Here is a 19289-nt window from a genome sequence, read left to right on the forward strand (position 1 = left end):
AACAGGTATTATTTTGTTTATATTTTTCCAACTTTATTAAGTTATAGTTGACAATTAAAATTTTATATATTTAAAGAGTACAGTTTGAGGATTTAAAGTACATATACATTGTGAAATATTCACCATAGTTAAGCTAATTTATATATCCATTGCCTCACACAGTTATCCTTGTGTGTGTGTATGTGGAGGGGGGGGTTAAGGACATTTAAGATCCATCTCTTAACAAATTTCAAATATACAGTATAATATACTATGGTTTTTTTATTTATTTTTTTTATTGAGGTATTATATGTGTACATATCTTACCATTACCTCCCCCCACACCACACCCACACTTGCCCTCACCCCCCAGAGTTTTGCGTCCATTGTTTATGCTTATATGCATGCATACAAGTCCTTCGTTTGATTTCTTATCCCCCCCCCCTGACTTTCCCCCTGTAATTTGAAAGTCTGTTTGTTGCTTTACTGTCTCTGTATCTATCTTTTTGTTCATCCGTTTATAATGTTCTTTATTATCCATAAATGAGTGAGATCATGTGGTATTTTTCTTTCATTGACTGGCTTATTTCACTTAGTATAATATTCTCCAATTCCATCCAGGTTGCTGCAAATGATGAGAATTCCTTCTTTTTTATGGCAGCATAGTATTCCATTGTGTAGATGTACCACAGTTTTCTGATCCAGTCATCTGCTGATGGGCACCTAGGCTGTTTCCAAATCTTAGCTATTGTAAATTGTGCTGCTATGAACATAGGGGTGCATATATCCTTTCGGATTGGTGTTTCTAGTTTCGTCGGATATATTCCCAGGAGTGGGATTACTGGGTCAAATGGGAGTTCCATTTTCAGTTTTTTGAGGAAACTCCATACTGTCCTCCACAGTGGCTGCACCAGTCTGCATTCCCACCAGCAGTGCATGAGGGTTCCTTTTTCTCCGCATCCTCGCCAACACTTGCCGTTTGTTGATTTGTTGATGATAGCCATTCTGACATGTGTGAGATGGTACCTCATTGTTGTTTTGATTTGCATCTCTCGGATAATAAGTGACTTTGAGCATGTTTTCATGTGTCTCTTGGCCTTCCTTCTGTCTTCTTTTGAAAATATTCTGTTTAGGTCCGTTGCCCATTTTTTTAGGATCATTTATCTTCCTTTTATTAAGTTGCATAAGCTGCCTGTAGATGTTGGAGATTAAACCTTTATCAGTGCTAGCATTTGCAAATATGTTCTCCCATGCAGTGGGCTTTCTTGTTGTTTTGTTGATGGTTTCTTTTGCTGTAAAAATACTTTTTATTTTGATGTAGTCTCATTTGTTTATTTTCTCTTTAGCTTCCATTGCCCTAGGGGCAGTGTCAGTGAAGAAGTTCTTTTGGCATATGTCTGAGATTTTGTTGCCTGTGGATTCCTCTAGTATTTTTATGGTTTCCCGTCTTATGTTTAAGTCCTGTATCCATTTTGAGTTTATATTTGTGTATGGTGTAAGTTGGTGATCTAGTTTCATTTTTTTGCATGTGTGTGTCCAATTTTCCCAACACCATTTATTGAAGAGACTGTCTTGATTCCATTGTATGTTCATGCCTCCTTTGTCAAATATTAATTGAGCATAGTGGTTTGGGTTGATATCTGGATTCTCTATTCTGTTCCATTGATCTATATGTCTGTTCTTGTGCCAGTACCAGGCTGTTTTGAGAACAGTGGCTTTGTAATACAGCTTGAAATCTGGTATTGAGATCCCTCCTACTTTATTCTTCTTTCTCAGGATTGCTGTGGCTATTCGGGGTCTTTTTTTATTCCAGATGAATTTTTGGAGAGTTCTTTCTAGGTCTGTGAAATATGCCGTTGGTATTTTGATGGGGAGTGCATTGAATCTGTAGATTGCTTTGGGTAGTATGGACATTTTAATGATGTTGATTCTACCAATCCATGAACATGGTATGTTCTTCCATCTGTTTATGTCTTCCTCTCTTTTTTCAGTGTCCTGTAGTTTTCTGCGTATAGGTCTTTTACCTCCTTAGTTAAGTTTATTCCTAGGTATCTTAATTTTTTTGGTGCGATGGTAAATGGGATTGCTTTTTTAGTCTCTCTTTCTGTAAGTTCACTATTGGTGTATAGAAATGCCATAGATTTCTTGGCGTTAATTTTGTATCCCGCTACATTGCCGAATTCATTTATTAAGTCTATTAGTTTTTTGATGGAATCTTTTGGGTTTTTTTATGTACAATATCATGTCATCTGCAAATAAGGACAGCTTCACTTCTTCTTTTCCAATTTGGATGCCTCTTATTTCTTCTTCTTGCCGAATTGCGGTAGCTAATACTTCCAGTACTATGTCAAACAGGAGTGGTGAGAGTGGGCATCCCTGTCTTGTTCCTGTTCTTAGGGGAAATGGTTTTAGTTTTTGCCCATTGAGTATGATGTTTGCTGTGGGTTTATCATCTATAGCTTTTATTATGTTGAGGTATGATCCTTCTATTCCCACCTTGTTGAGAGTTTTTATCAAGAAAGGGTGTTGGATTTTGTCAAATGCTTTTTCTGCATCTATTGATATGACTATATGATTTTTATCTCTCAATTTGTTTATGTGATGTATCACATTTATTGATTTGCGGATATTGTACCATCCTTGCATTCGTGGGATAAATCCTACTTGGTCATGATGTATGATCTTTCTGATGTATTGCTGGAGCCGATTTGCTAGGATATTGTTGAGGATTTTGGCATCTATGTTCATGAGGGATATTGGTCTGTAATTCTCTTTCATTGTGTTGTCTTTATCTGGTTTTGGTATTAGGGTGATGCTGGCGTCATAGAAGGAGCCTGGAAGTGTTCCTTCCTCTTGAATTTTTTGGAATAGTCTCAGGAGGATAGGTTTTAGTTCTTCCTTGAAAGTTTGGTAAAACTCTCCTGTGAAGCCGTCTGGCCCCGGGCTTTTGTTTGTTGGAAGCTTTTTGATGACTGCTTCAATTTCGTCCATAGTTAATGGCCTGTTGAGCTGTTTAGATTCTTCCTGATTGAGTTTTGAGAGGTTGAATTTGTCTAGGAATATGTCCATTTCCTCCAAGTTGTCCAGTTTGTTGGAATAGAGTTGTTCGTAGTATTTTGTAACAATCCTTTGTATTTCATCAGGGTCTGTTGTTATTTCACCTCTTTCATTTCTGATTTTGTTTATTTGGGTCCTCTCTCTTTGCTTCTTGGTGAGCCTGGCTAGAGGTTCATCAATCTTGTTTATCCTTTCAAAGAACCAGCTCTTGGTTTTGTTGATCTTTTGTATTGTTTCTTTGGTCTCTATGTCGTTTATCTCCACTCTGATCTTTATTATTTCTTTCCTTCTGCTTACACTGGGCTTTTCTTGTTGCTCTCTCTCTATCTCTTTGAGTTGTTGGGTTAGGTAATTTATTACCATTGTTTCTTGTTTTTTGCAGTAGGCTTGTAGAGCTATGAACTTCCCTCTCAGGACTGCTTTCGCTGTGTCCCATAGATTTTGGATTGTTGTGTTTTCATTGTCATTTGTTGCCATGATGTTTTTTATTTCTTCCTTGATGTCTTTGGTAACCCAGTCATGGTTTAATAGCATGCTGTTTAGTCTCCATGTGTTTGATTTCTTTGGGTTGTTTTTATTGTAGTTGATTTCCAGTTTTATGCCACTGTGATCTGAGAAGAAACTTGATATGATTTCTATCTTCTTGAATTTGGAGAGACTTTGCCTATGTCCTAACATATGGTCTATCTTTGAAAATGTCCCATGTGCACTTGAGAAGAATGTATATTCTGTGGCTTTGGGGTGTAATGTTCTGAAGATGTCGATTAATTCCATCTGGTCTAGTGAGTCATTTAGGATTGATGTTTCTGTGCTGATTGTTTGTTTAGAGGATTTGTCCAATGGTGATAGTGGGGTATTGAAGTCTCCTACTATAATTGTATTGCTGTCAATCTCTCCTTTGATATCTTCCAGGAGTTTTTTAATGTATCTTGGTGCTCCTGTGTTGGGTGCATATATGTTTACCAGAGTTATTTCTTCTTGTTGGATTTCTCCCTTTAGTATTATGAAGTGGCCTTCATTATCTCTTGTTATGTCCTTCACTTTGAGATCTAATTTGTCAGCTATAAGTATTGCTACCCCAGCTTTTTTTTCATTTCCATTCGCCTGGAAAACCTTTTTCCATCCCTTTACTCTCAGTCTGTATGCGTCCTTTTTTTTGAGGTGGGTTTCCTGTAGACAGCAGATATATGGGTTTTGTTTTCTTATCCAATCTGTTACCCTATGTCTTTTGATTGGGGCATTCAATCCATTTACATTTAAAGTTATTATTGATAGGCACTTATTTGTCGCCATTTTTATTCTATACTCCTCTGTTCCTTCTTTGCTTCCTATTTCTTTCTTTCTTTTTTTTTATAGCAGACCCTTTAGCATTTCTTTCATTGCTGGTTTGGTCCCTTAGCCCTTTTTTGTCTGTGAAGCTCCTGATTTCACCTTCAATTTTGATTGATAGCCTTGCTGGGTACAGTATTCTTGGATTGAGACCCTTCCTTTGCATGACTTTGTATATTTCATTCCATTCCCTTCTGGCTTGATGAGTTTCTGTTGAGAAATCAGTTGCTAGTCTGATGGGGGTTCCTTTGTATGTAACTGTCTGTCTCTCTCTGGCCGCTTTTAAGATTCTTACTTTGTCGTTGGTGTTTGCCAACTTAATTATAATGTGCCTTGGCGTCGGTCTTTTGGGGTTCATTTTGCTTGGAACTCTGTGAGCTTCTTGGATTTGTGTGGGTTTTTTCTTCCCTATATCAGGGAAGTTTTCTGTTATTATTTCTTCTAACAGGTTTTCTATTCCTTGCTCCGTTTCCTTTCCTTCTGGTACCCCTATTATCCTGATGTTGTTTTGTTTTGTGTTGTCCCGAAGTTCCCTTAGGCTCTCCTCATGCTTTCTAATTTTTGTTTCTAGAAGCTGTTGTAATTGGGTATTTTTTTCCATCTTCTCTTCTAGCTCACTTATGCGGTCCTCTGCTTCTTCTAGTCTACTCTTGATGCTTTCTATTGAGTTCTTTACAGCAGCGATGTCATTTTTCATTTCTTCTTGGTTCTTCTTTATTTCCTCTTGGTTCTTACTCATATTGTCGAATTTGTCTTCCATCCTTTTCAGCCACCTTGTGACCATTTCTCTGAATTCTTTCTCTGATAGGTTGTTTGCCTCTAGTTCGTTTACTTCCTTTTCTGGTGATGCCTGCTTCTCTTTCCTGTGGGGGCTATATTTTTGTCTCCCCATGGTCTCTCTTCTCCGGATATCTGGTTATATAGTTCTCTCTCTCCGGCGTTGATTTAAAGGTACAAAATACAACACAACCAGGCACAACACACAAGGCACTGAACAGAATTGTATTCATGATATTAATAACCTCCAATAAAGGTAACCACCAGAGAAAGACAAATTAGGGTATAGGAGTGGAAGAGGGAGAGTAAAAAGAAAAAACAACAACAACAAAAAAAAGAGTGTGAATCTGAACTTGGGAGAAGAGCAGAAAAAAAAAGGAAAAGAAAAATAAGTAAGAGAGACAAGAACAATACTAAGAGAGAAAAGGGGAACAAACTATATATATGGGGAGTAGACTCCACTAGAACAACCACTAATCCCAGCAAATTCCAGCAACACGAGCCTGGAGATTAATACATACTGCAACACCAACTAATATCAAGTGAGGCAAGGGAAAACAAAAGTAAAAAACAAACAAAAACAAAGCAAACAATAGAACCAACCAACCAAACAAAAAGAATAATCAAAACAGTCTCATAAAAAAAGCATAGAAATTCAATCTAATCAACATTCAAGCAAACAACAACAAAAGGCCAGAGAGAAAAATAATTTTTTTTTAAAGTAGCGTAGAGAGAGGTATGTATGGATTTGGAGCAGGGGGTTGGGAATTAGATATATAAGTAGTGTGAAATTTTAGCAGAGGGTAAACTGAAAAAGTAGGGAAAATCTAAAGCCAGAAAGAGTTAAGATAAGCAGAAGACCAAAAGGGGAAAGGTTAGGAGGAGAGTGATGGCAAAATGTTAGCGTTGAGATAGGGTAAGGGAAAGATGCAAATAGAATGTAGGACACTAATCCCAAAATAAAAGAAAGAGAAAGTCTAATGACATTTTTTTTTAAAAAAGTAAAATAATAGTAATAATAATGCTGATTGAAAATAAAAATGTAATAATTAAAAAGGTCATAATCGAGTGAAGAAAAAGAAAAAAATTTAGTTTCTTAAGTAAAAGATGCAAAAAATGAAAATAAAAAAATTAGAATAAAAAAATTAAAAAAAATTGAAAAAAGAATTAAAAATTAAAAAATAGGAAGACTAAAATGTGCAGTAGCAGCTGTCATTCACTTCCTCTATTATTCTTGTTGTTTCCCAGTCTGGGCGGTATTTCAGTTCAGCTTTGTTCCACTGCTCCTCAGTGTTGTAGGCCAGTCCTGCTTTTTGAGCAGGCTGTGTCTTAATTTCTGGTATTTATTTTTGATTACACCAGAGACAATTAGTGTTTCAGCCCCTGGGTGGCAGTGTTTCTGAATTGACTTCCAGGCCTCTCTAGCTGTTTTTTTTTTCCCCCTCTATGGCACTCACTCCCGGTTTGTGGAGGTTTGTGCCTCACAGCTGCCTCTCCGATGGTCACACCCAGCTCTGTTCCCAGGTTCCAAAAAAACAACTTCCCCTGCAGTCTTTCAGGGTTTTTCCACCTGGGTTTTCCTATGCGTTGGGCTTAGTAATCAGAGTCGGAAAGAGCCCAAGTGCGCGGACAGTGGGTCTGTGCGCCAGACTAAGAAGCCTGCACTCCTTTGAAAATTCTTAGTCTGATCCTCCTCGTCAGATTAAAATGAGTTGCTTTTAAGAGGTCACTTCAGTTAGCAGCTCAGAGGACCCCCTTCCACATTCACGGATCACAGCAGCTCCAACTGCCGCCGATTTTTCTAGGCACAGACCTCCCGGTTCCCGCCGGTCCCACGGCTCACGCGCTTCCCTCCCACCGCGGGGATTAGAAACCACACCTTATTTCAGGCAAAATCTGACCTTTCCCTGGTTCAGTGAAGGGTTCCTTTGAATCCGAATGTTTGCGCCGATAGGGGACCGGTGTTCTGGTGCTCGCAGCTGTTCAGTGTTTTGGGGATAGGCTCTTTGACTCACGGAAATCTGCGGGGAAGTCTGGATTCTTGTTGTTTGTTGGTCAGTAGCTGTGATAGCAGTTCTCTGTCCCCAGTGGCTGCAGGGTCCTGGTTTGTGTCAGAAGCCAGGATTCGAGTCTCAGGCAGCTCTGTTTCTCAAGATGGCGTGGTCTCCGCATCCGCACCAGCCGCCGAGAAGTGTCCGCTTTGTGCGCGGGGCTCCGCCGTCTAGGACTGCCCGGTTAGGCAGCCCCTTGGAAGACCTGCAGAATCTAACTGACCCTAGCTCATACACACACAGACACCACACACGTCTACACTCTCCTCTATGGGTTCCTCACTCACACTCTCTCTCTCCCTACCTTCCTCCCGGTCGCCATCTTTCTCTGATCTACTATGGGGATTTTAAGCAATATACCTGCTTTGGGTCAAGAAGGGAGTAATTTTTTTCCTTGCATATTAAAGAGAGACCTTGCTGGCTTGGATCCTAGGATTTAAGTTTTTGTATGTTATGAACTATTACCACACAGACTTGTATGAGGGGGAGTTAGCTCTGTTTGAATGGATTCTCAGAGTATGTTCTTGACACATGGTACCAGTAGAACAAATACCATTTTTAATTTCTAATTATTCTTTGACTATGTAAAAACTCACTTGTTTTTATGTATTTACTATTTCAGAAGGGAACAGCGAGCTTTTGTAGTCCCCAAGATAAATAAATCAGAGCACACCAGCACTGTGGTAGGGGTCCATGAGGCAACCTCGACAGTTCAGGCAAAAACAAATACAGGTATGTGTCATGGTTATCCAAAGGTAAGATTTAAGATTGTGCAAATTCTTTTCTCTCATTGTTCATTTTGAAAATCTACCCATCTATTATCTTTATATAAATAAAACAAAATTAAAGCATTTTTATAAGGCTTATATGTCTTGGATTTGCAAGATGCTGGTGGGCACTGCAGAGCAGTGATTGTCAAAGTGCAGTCCCTGCATCAGGAGCATTAGCATCACCTGGGAATTTGTAAGGAAGGCTAATTCTCTGGCTCTGGCCGGGACATTCTGAATCAGAAATTCTGGGAGTATAATGCAGCCATCTGTGATGTACAGTTTTCATGTGAGTGTTTCTGATGCATTTTCAAGTCTGGAAACCCCTGCTACACAGTGTAGATAGAAAGATGAATAAAACACATATTGGCTTAAAGGAATGCACACTTTACTCACCATAGATTTAATGAATAGAGGTATTTATACCTGGAATAGTTTTTAATGCAAATTGTTTTATTTACACTGATTTCAAAAAATTTGTTTAATTCATCAAATATAACACAGTCTGTGTGCCAGGAATTGTGTAAAGCCCTGGGCATAAAGTTTAAGATACTCTCAGCTGCCATCCCCATGAAGCTAGGAAGGAAGAAAGATAATTCAACAAACAGTTAAAATTAAATGAGAAAAGTATTTTGACAGGGAAGTACAAGGTGCTGCAGAAGCATCCAGCAGGATCACCTAAACAACTGTGGATCAACAGTATAGACCTCCCTGGAGAAATGCCTTACAGATTGCCTGATATGCAGTAATGATGATGGTTCCTAATCTGGAAAAGTTCTCTACTAGTTGAGGAAAAACAAGTAATGATAACATTGCTCAACTTTCAGTTATCCATTTAAAGGTCACTTCCATCACCTCATTTGTGCTATAGTCCCCAGAGCAGTCAAGAGGGAGCCTAGTATCAATGTCTTCATTTGACAGGTGTAGAAACAAAGTCATAGAAAGTTGACATAAGTGTTATAAGATTACATGAACAGTTTAGTGTTTAGTGTGGCCAAGTTGTGATTCTCTGCCTACATTAGATTGCTTAATTCGTATCTTAATGTGCAAGGCTCTTGTATGACATATCTCTGCCTAATAAGAGAGAAAGACAAGTAAAAATATTACTAGGTAGAATAATATAAGTGTTATTTGAATGGACCAATAAAAAGGCTACAGAAAATAATTTTGGAAGAGATTATTTTCTGTAAGAAGGGGTAAATATTCTCTAGAATATTATTTAAGTTATTATTTTTTATTTTGTTTGTTAATTCTCACCCAAGGATATTTTCCCCCCATTGATTTTTAAAGAGAGTGGAAAGGATGGGGAGAAAGAAAAAGAGGGAAGAGAGACAAACACATCAATTGGTTGCCTCCCGCACACAGTCTGACCAGGGCCAGGATTGAGCCTGCAACCCAGGTACGTGCCCTTGACTGAAATTGAACCTGCAACCCTTCAATCTGTGGGCCAACACTCTAGCCATTGAACAAAACTGGCTAGGGCTAACTTATTTTTAATAACACTCTCACCAACCCCAACTTAAAACCATCCTAATAAGTAAAAGAAGTGATATTTCTGAAATATCAGCAATTTGAAAACAGTACAATCTAATTGGAGGTTTTATTATAGGGAGATACTATTCTTGGACCACTGTAGACTTGCTTATTATAGTAAACTAGAGGCCCAGTGCACGAAATTCGTGCATGGGGGGGGGGAGGAGTTTCCCTCAGCCCAGCCTGCACCTTCTCCAATCTGGGACCCCTTGAGGGATGTCCGACTGCCCGTTTTTTTTTTTTTTGTTGTTGTTGTTTGTTTGTTTTTGTTTTTTTTTTCCGACTGCCCGTTTAAGCCCAATCCCGGGATTGGGCTTAAACGGGCAGTCGGACATCCCTCTCACAATCCAGGACTGCTGGCTCCCAACTGCTCGCCTGCCTGCCTTCCTGATTGCCCCTAACCGTTTCTGCCTGCCAGCCTGATCACCCACTAACCACTCCCCTGCCAGTCTGTTTGCCTCTAACTGCCCTCCCTTGTAGGCCTGGTCACCCCTAACTGCCCTCCCCTGTAGGCCTGGTCCCCCCAACTGCTCTCCCCTGCAGGCCTGGGTCCCCCCCAACTGCCCTTCCCTGCAGGCCTGGTCACCCCCAACTTCCCTCCTCTGCCAGCCTGGTCAACCCTAACTGCCCTCCCTTGCAGGCTTGATCGCCACCAACTGCTCTCCCTTGCAGGCCTGGTCCCTCCCAACTGCCCTCCCCTGCTGGCCATCTTGTGGTGGCCATCTTGTGTCCACATGGAGGCAGGATCTTTGACCACATGGGGGCAGCCATCTTGTGTGTTGTAGTGACAGTCAATCTGCATATTACTCTATTATTAGAAAGGATAGAGGCCTGGTGCATGGGTGGGGGCCAGCTGGTTTGCCCTGAAGGGTGTCTCGGATCAGGGTGGGGATTCCTTTGGGGCATGGGGTGGCCTGGGTGAGGGGCCTGTGGTGGTTTGCAGGCTGGCCACACCCCCCAGCAACCCAAGTGGAGGCCCTGGTATCTGGGATTTATTTATCTTCTACAATTGAAACTTTGTAGCCTGGAGCGGAGCCAAGCCTTCTGCTCGCTCCATGGTGGCAGCCATTTCTGTTGGGATTTATTTATCTTCTATAATTGAAACTTTGTAGCCTTAAGCGGAGGCCAAGGCAGGCCAGGGTGTGCAGAAAGCTTGGGTTCCTCCATCGCCGGGGGCAACCCTAGTCTCCTGCTCTCTCAAGCTCCATGGCCCCAGCCATTTTTTTTGGGATTTACTTATCTTCTATAATTGAAACTTTGTAGTCTGGAGTGGAGTCTTGGGCTGGCCAGGGTGTGCAGAAAGCTTGGCTTCCTTCATCGCTGGGGAAACCCAAGCCTCTCTCCTGCTCTCTCTGTGGCCATAGCCATCTTGGTTGGGTTAATTTACATACTCGCTTCTGATTGGCTGGTGGTTGTGGCTCGTTGGTGTAGTTGAGGTATGGCCAATTTGCATATAACTCTTTTATTAGATAGGATTTTACTTCTCTCCTTGTGATGGACTAACACCATTAAGTAACTGCCACCCTCCATGTTTTTCTTATAGTTTGGACTGAAGAAATCTCTGAAGGCCCTGAGGCATGGTCAAACAACTATTTCTCCTCTTCCTATGTTGACAATGGAGAAGAAAGAACCCTACTGGTTAGTAATGACAAATTAAAATAAATAAATAGAAACTCTTAAGGCAATTTTACTGATGAAATAGGTGAAGTATGTAGGGGCATTCTTTTATCAGTATCCTTGTGGTATATTCCATGGTCTAAAGTTTTGAAACAATTATGAACATTCAATAAGCACTTTGCTCTGTAAGTAGAACTTATTTGTACTATACATGGAGTTCCTACTGAAGTTGATGAGATGAATAGCCATCCATTCCAAGTCTCTATACATTGACCAGTTTCATATTTAATTAAATATCACCACTGTGTTTTCAACCAAGGCATGTGAGATAAAATCAAAGAACAAAGAAGGGTCAAATATACTTTTTAAAAAATTTTAGATTCCAGATTGTAAAATAGAGGAAATAAACATTACAAATGAATAACATATGGGGAATATATTTTAGTGGGCTATTGAAAAATGTGCTAATGATACCAAATGTCAGCATATTGGAGCAAGAGGTCACCTCATAAAACTAAAGGAGGTTGCTTTAAAGTAAAAGTAAGTGTCATACTTTTGCTATTTAAGTAGTTTGCAATGTTACGATCCTAGTGGATTATTAGAGGGATATTAGGACTATTAGGGTATATCTCCAATTTTCTGAAGTCACAGCTTGGTGGGTTGGAATGATGCTTTGTAATGGATTGCTGCTTGATGCCCTTCAGAACAACAAAATCAATTTGGCAGTTTTAATATTGAGAAATGGGAATAGTGCCACGGATAACCACAAATCTGCAGAGCATTGACCTGAATGCTTTCTTTAAAAAAGTAACAGAATGTTCTTTCTACTAATAATACAGTGACCATAAACATAGATGTATGGTAGTTTACAGTTTACAATATTTCCCATTTAATATTCATAGTATTATTAAGAGGAAGGGCAGGCTTTATTACCTCCAATGGACAGAGGAGGAAACTGAGGCTCAGTGTTGTTGGGAGATTTGTCTAGAGTTAATTGTCTAAACCATAAGTGCTCAAACTTTTTAAAGTAGGAATCCTTTACATTCTTAAAAATTATTGAGAATCCTAAAGAGTCTTTGTTTACATTTATTGATATTTATCATCTTATAAATTAAAACTAAGAAATATAGTTATTTATTCACTCTTAAAATATCAATAAACCCATTGTAAGTTCATTTAAATAACATTTTTATTAAAAATTACATTTTTCAAAACAAGATTTAGTGAGAAAATATTTTTGCAAGTCTCTTTAATCTGCTTTCGCATTCAGTCTGTTATGCTATCATATATCAGGTAATTATTAGAAAACTCTACTGTATACTTGTGAGAGGATGAGTGAAAGGCAAATAATGTCTTCATATGGATTTGACCTCGCAAACCCTTGGAAGGGTGTCAGGAACCCCCAAAGGTCTGTCTCCTAAACTCTGAGAACCACCGGTTTAAACTAATAATAAAAATAACTTCCATTTCTTTAATTAATACTGCTTGAGGATGGTAGTTGTCCAGATGCAAGTGAAAAGTCAGGGGAAGCCACTTGGAGTTTAAACATTTGCTGTACATCAATCTATGAGGGGATTGTCAAGAACTGATAAAATCTTCAGTAAGCATTTTCCCAGCTGTAGTTTCAGAAAATAAAGCAAATATGCAAAACTGATTAGTGCTTTAATCATAGGGGATGGAAATGTAGAAAAATCTATTGGTTTTCCTCTTCTCCCAATAATTCCCTAAGTTGTGCTACTAAGGAAGTCATGCAAAGAAATAGTTAATTTCATACAAAAAAGAATGATCCCCCAAAGCAAAATGGATTGCAATGAGCTGCTCTTTTAGCCTCACTTTATAAAATGAAAAAAGTCAGAAATAATGGGTGCTGCTTCTCTCATAGAGCTGGTATTGGGGTTAGCTCTCCTATTTTGATGAAGCTACTGTATTAAATATCAAGTATCTCTTTCCTGTCTGCTCCTTAGCCCATTTGGTAAAAGTACTGCTCAAAAGACATTCATCCCAAGTGATGTGGATCTTGTTTTTAATTCCTTTGAATGTGCAAAGTCTCGACATCACAGTTATTTCTTTTCTTTCCTTAAAAATTAATTATGGTCCTCTTACTTTTTAAAATCATGTATTTGATGTGTACGATATTGTGCTTGAAATATCTCGGAATACATTTGTACATGAGATATATTATTCTTAATCTACTTTGTAACCAAATGTAATCAGTGTGCCTTGGATTACTTTGGTTATTAATGAATCAAGTTAAAAATATAGCTGCACCACAGGCTAGTGTTGCTCAGTTAGTTGAGCATTGTCCCATGCACTGAAGTGTTGGTGGTTGATTCTTGGGCAGCGCATATACCTAGGTTGTGGGCTTGATCCCCAGTAGGGGAGTGTATGGGAGGCAACTGATCAGTGTTTCTCTCACATTAATGTTTCTCTCTCCCTCTTCCTCCCTCTGTAAAATAAAAAACACACACCTTAATTCTTTAAAAAATACATAAAGCTGCAAAAAGATTAATGCCAAGTAAAGCACAACATTTAATCTGCTTGTACTGGACCCAGAGGTTTTTGTACCCATTATTTTTACCTGTGCCAAGCAGTATAAAGCCTAGAAACTCTTTTGGGGGCATAAGCAAATCTTTGTTCTGGGCCATTGCCTTTTGTATGTGCCAAGATAAATTTTTCATGAGAGCAGATTGCAAATAACAGTATTTTAAAATTATCTTAATGTTCTTTTTTTTCTGGATATATGCTTATTATTCATGTAACTTAAATTAGTTGTGCTCTGTTATTTTCTGTGTAGTTCATGATGTAACTCTCTTTTTGCAAATAAAAGTGAGTTCTTCAGGCTAAATAAGCACATGTTCCGCTTTTTCCCCCCATCACAAACTGCTTCATGTTTGTTTGTTCCTGCAAAGCTGCTGCAGCTATCACATTTACCATTGAAGTACTATGATAATTATTTGACACAAAACATGCAATTGTGCAAGCAGTTTTGCAATCAACTTTATAATGTAATTTTTCAAAACAACCTTTCAGTCAGCAGGCAAATATAAAGCCTTAACAGATTGCAGAAAAAGAGGCTCAGAAGACCTCCTGATTAAAAATGGAGATGTCATTCAGCTTCTCCATGAAGATGCTGAGGGTCAATGGTAGGTGTGTTCTCCATGCCTGTGATGACCTCTGCCTGGGGCACATGGGTATCTAATCAAATGTTCTGCTTTACTTGTATCTTTGTTATACAGTCTTAAGAAGCAGAAATATCACATTTCTTATTAGTGTTTCATTTTCATTGCTTCAGCCATGCCTATATAGCTCACTGAAAGGAATATTAACCTTTGGTGAGTGAAAAATCCTTTGAAAGAATGAAATGCTATGAGTCTGCATGCTTTTGTGGTTTACCTTTGGCTCAGACATTAGCTAATACATCTGGCTTTGTAATGGCTATAGATCGCATTACATGTGATAATTTAATTCATTCATCAAATCACATTTTTAATGAATGCCTATTATGCTTTGCTCCTTTACAACATAGTCACACTTCTCTTTATCAGTTCAAATATTGGACTTTTTATTCTTATCCTATCATGCGTCTGACTTCATTTAGCACCAATTGCAAAGATGGTTCTGCCAAATATACTGTTTAATTTTAGAAAACCCAAAGCAAGAAGGAATATTGTTTGGAAGAGGACTGAATAAAGTTTCCTTAAATCTTAGAAAATTTATATGAAATTATTATTTTATTGTGTCAATAACTTTAACTGAAATGCTACATTGACCATGTACTCTGACTTTAAAGATGGAAGAGTATACATACGAGGGTGAAAACTAATGATGTATCATTAAAATAATAACCCCTTTTGCTAGTAACCTCAGTCCATTGTAGGTTACTCAAAAGACTCAAGAACAGTGTCATGAAGGTCTTTGAATATGTGCAATAGCTTTGGGAAAATTTGAGCTGCAATGGAATATAATGTCTTTGTTTTTTATTAGCTTATATTACCATTGTTGGCTACTAATTAATTTATTATTTAGGTTGGTGAAAAATCTAAACAGAAGAAAAGAAGATCTGATTCCAGGGAACAGTCTGAAGATTTAAATCGGTGACTATAGGTTTTGGAATGCCAAAGTTACAGGTATAATATGAACAGACTGTATACTATTTGTTTAAAGACTAAAAATTTTAAAGCTTTACCAAGTATGCAATTGGCATAGGTTAAGAACCTCTTTGCACTTAGAAATAAAGCTGCAAGCCTACTATGTTAGCTAGGATTTAATAAACATGTTAAACTCTTTCTTACAAGGTTCATAGGTTTGAAAGTTTCCGATACTGTGGTGTCTTACAAGAGATCCTTCAGAACTAAATACTGATAAAATACTTTTAAGGTATCAGCTTTACTATCCAAGAATGCTTTACCAGTGTGTTTTTACTCAGTTCACAGAATATGTTCTATCCTTATGGTAGGTTTCTGTTATACACATATGCACACACACACACATACACACACGCACACTTCTCTGTATCTGTACACAAGATTTAATATGTGAAGGTAGTATGAAGCAATGAGAACTAATCTAATGCTCATTTCTATTTTTTTTAAAAAACCCTTTCAAATAAAATTTCTGTATATAAACCAATGTTTTTGTAGATTTTCACAGTGAGTGATACTGAGCTATCTATAAAAAGGCAGCACACACAAAAAAAGAAAACAGACTTGTTTGTGAACTTGTGTGTGAACAAGATTATTATTATTATTATATGTAAATATTTCCTTTGAATTTCTAGTTTTTTATTTGTATTTAAATTCCAGGTAATGGTACATTGTGTTTAGATGGATCTATTAGACCAGGAGTAACTTATTTGGTTCCAAATTTCATTTATGACATGAAATAAAATTTAAGGTTGATAGAGCTCAATATGAATATTGGGTCACATGGAAACCCCCAAAATAGAGTCACTTCTTATTTGTTTTTGTTATATTAGAAATCAATAATCCCTAAATTTTGGATATTAAATTACATAAATCTAAACACATGGGACAAATAAGTAAAAGCACAAGATAAATTAGAATTATTTCAAGTTGGATGAAAATAGAGCATATCAAAATTTGTGGATGCAGATAAGGAAGGTATAAAATGTATAGCTTTAAATACTTGTATTATACACTTAAAATTCAACATAATTCACCATATTAACACAATGAAGGGGAAATTTATGTAATCATTTCAATAAATACAGAAAAGTACTGGACAGAACTATATACTCATTCATAATAAAAAGTCACCCCAAACTAAGAATAAAGTGAATTTCCTCAACCTGATAATGTACACTTGTGAAAAACCACAGCTAACATCATACTTAATGATAAAATATTGAAAGCTTTTCTCCTAAGATTTGGAAGAAGCCAAGGATATTATTCACTCTCACCATTTCTATTCAACATTGATACTGGAAATCCTAGCCAGTGCCATAATTCAAAATAAAAAGATAAACAAAAATATTAGAAAAGAAGAGGCAACACTGTTGTGCTTAGCAGATCATTTATATGTACAAAATCATTAGGTATCTATACACAAAAAGACCCTACTAGAAGTAATAAATGAATTTTATAAAGCCAAGTATACAAAGTCATCATACAAAATAAATTTTAATTCTATACCATACCACAAGTGTTAAAAATGAAATTTCAAAACACAATACCATTTACATTAGTAATATAAAACATGAAATAGAAATAAGTCTAACAACCAACATCTAAGACTTTTATACTGATAATCAGAAGTCATTGCTTAGATACATTTAAAATGACCTAAGAAAGGGAGAGATATACTAGTATACCATGTTCAAGAATTGGAAATCTCAAAGTTGTTAAAAAGTCAATTATCTCCAAATCGACCTGTAGAGTTAATGCAATCAAAATCTCAGCAGGCCCTTTTGGGGAAAAAAAAGTAAAGACAAGTTTATTCGAAAATGTACACAGAGAGGGAAAGAATCTAGAAAAGAATCTCAAAAATTTGGAAGACTTATATACCTTGATTTCAATACCCTATAAGGCTACAGTAAATATAGTGTCATGTTAAACTCTTAGAAAAATAGAGATTTCAGTAGACACACATATACATAATCAATTAACATCCAATCAAGGTGCCAAGTCAACTAAATGGGAAAAGGAAGGTTATTTAATCAAATAGTGCTGGAGCAACTAGATATCCATCTAGAAAAAGAAATGAACCTCCATCCCTCCACCGCACTCCATACACACAAATTAATTTGAGTTAGATCATAGACATAAATGTTAAAGCTAGAATAATAAAGCTTATAAAACTAAAAAAGGCAATATCTTCATGGCTGAGTGGTTAACAATTTCTTTTTTTTTTTTATCCATATGTGGTTTTTTGTTAAAGTATTTTATTTTTTAAAATTTCTTTATTGATTAAGGTATCACATATTTGTCCTCATCCCCCCATTCCCATTCCAAACCCCTCCCCACGCATGCCCCCAACCCCCTGTTGTCCGTGACCATTGGTTAGGCTTATGTGCATGAATACAAGTCCTTTGGTTGATCTCTTCCCCTTACCCCCACCCTCCTCTACCTTCCCTCTGAGGTTTGCCAGTCTGATCCATGCTTCCCTGTCTCAGTTATCAATTTCTTATGTAGGGCAGAGAAAACACTAACCAGAAAAGAAGAGTATCAAACAAATACAAAGAAACATTACACATGTTGAATCAAGCACTTGACAATGTTACACATTTATGCCTGTTAGAATAAGATAAAATATAAGAGGCTAATACTTGGAATACTTTCAAAAGCCAATTATGTAGCTGTATTGAGTCACATTTTCCCTTAAATTAACTAATTCCATCGTGTAGATTATTATTAGTGTTAGAAATCATAGCACAGACAACATTTTTGGTCTTAAAAGTCACTTGAATATTAATATCTTTCTTCATTATTTTGTAGATGCTGCTCTGAGTAACTCAAGGAAACTAAGTTCCCCTTGAATTAAAGGAGAATGAATAGACTTTTAAAATTAAGATTTCCTTTGGTGGTGTGACTAGATTATATTTCTTAAAAATATTTCAGATAAACAGCACAAGAGTCAGAATGATCCTATGCTGCCCATGACATTCACAGAATTTCCTCAGGACTGAGGTGGACTTGGTGATTCATAGTTTGTCTCATTCATGCAAGAAGTATCTTCATACCTTCCATTCCCCACAGGTGAAAAGTGCAGCATTACTTTGTTTCCAAGTATGATTTTTCATGGCATGCATTCAGATTCCACCTAAAAAAAACCCTGGAAAGCAATTATTTTGAACATTTACAGGTAAAAGCCTTACCTGTAATTTTGTTTGTAACTTTTCAGGAACAAAACAAAAATCCAAAGAGGAGGAAAGATAATCAGAGATTTTCCCCCGCTTCGTTAACTAATAGTTTATTTTATTATTTAATTTTGTTATCTATGCGACTATAATATACCAAAGGGATGTGTTCTGAAGGACCTCTTTTGCACTTTGACTGGTATTTAGGGTTTCTAGAGTTGTCTTATAGTTTTAAAAAGATCCAAAGCTAAAAATCCTATGGTTAGAATGTGTTAAAGTTTACATTTTATGCATTGCAATTTAGACACACGTTACAGCTTTAAGTTAAATATTCATATATGCACAAGAGGTGTTCCTGTAACAAAGTTCTACTTTCTAGTGTCTTTACTTGCTTTTTAATTTTCTGGAAAAATCTGTTCTAGTAAAAATTTTCTTTAGTTATATTATATTTTAACTTAAGATTTTTTGAAAATGATACATGTATAGTTGTCTTTCTTTTACATATGTAAACAGTGTGATGACTTGTTTTAAAGCACAGGGCCAGTTTTTGCATGCAATGTTGAATTTATGCTTGGAGTATTTTATGTCAAGGACAATTGAAGACAATGGTTTGAAATTGCTGCCTTTTGAATCATGGATTGTGTGTTTTACTATCAAGTTGGCATATTTTTTGATGAAAAAAAGGTGCACGCTTTTTGATGAAATGTGTTACAATAAACAAATTCAATAACCATATAACACATAAGTACTTGATCTTTTAAATAGGCTTGTGTATCATATCAAGATCATAGTTTATGCCGATAGTATCATTTGATGTAACAATTTCTATAACAAACCAGTTGTATTTTATTCAAAGGTACCTGA

The 19289-nt window shown here is 37.0% G+C and overlaps 1 protein-coding gene across 1 annotated transcript in view; it reads left to right on the forward strand.

The window, feature by feature from the left end:
* The window catches only part of MCF2 (MCF.2 cell line derived transforming sequence), a gene marked incomplete at its 3' end in the record, with an annotated part of 137546 nt that extends 122338 nt beyond the window's left edge, over window positions 1-15208 (forward strand). Inside the window, exons 26-28 of the mRNA XM_079764605.1 lie at window positions 7816-7925; window positions 11037-11131; window positions 15137-15208. Of these exons, the coding sequence (XP_079620731.1) occupies window positions 7816-7925; window positions 11037-11131; window positions 15137-15208 (277 nt within the window). The remainder of the gene's footprint in view (window positions 1-7815; window positions 7926-11036; window positions 11132-15136) is intronic.
* Window positions 15209-19289: the final 4081 nt, after the last annotated feature.

Source organism: Cnephaeus nilssonii (genome assembly GCF_951640355.1).
Source record: "Cnephaeus nilssonii genome assembly, chromosome: X".
Taxonomy (NCBI): Eukaryota; Metazoa; Chordata; class Mammalia; order Chiroptera; family Vespertilionidae; genus Cnephaeus; species Cnephaeus nilssonii.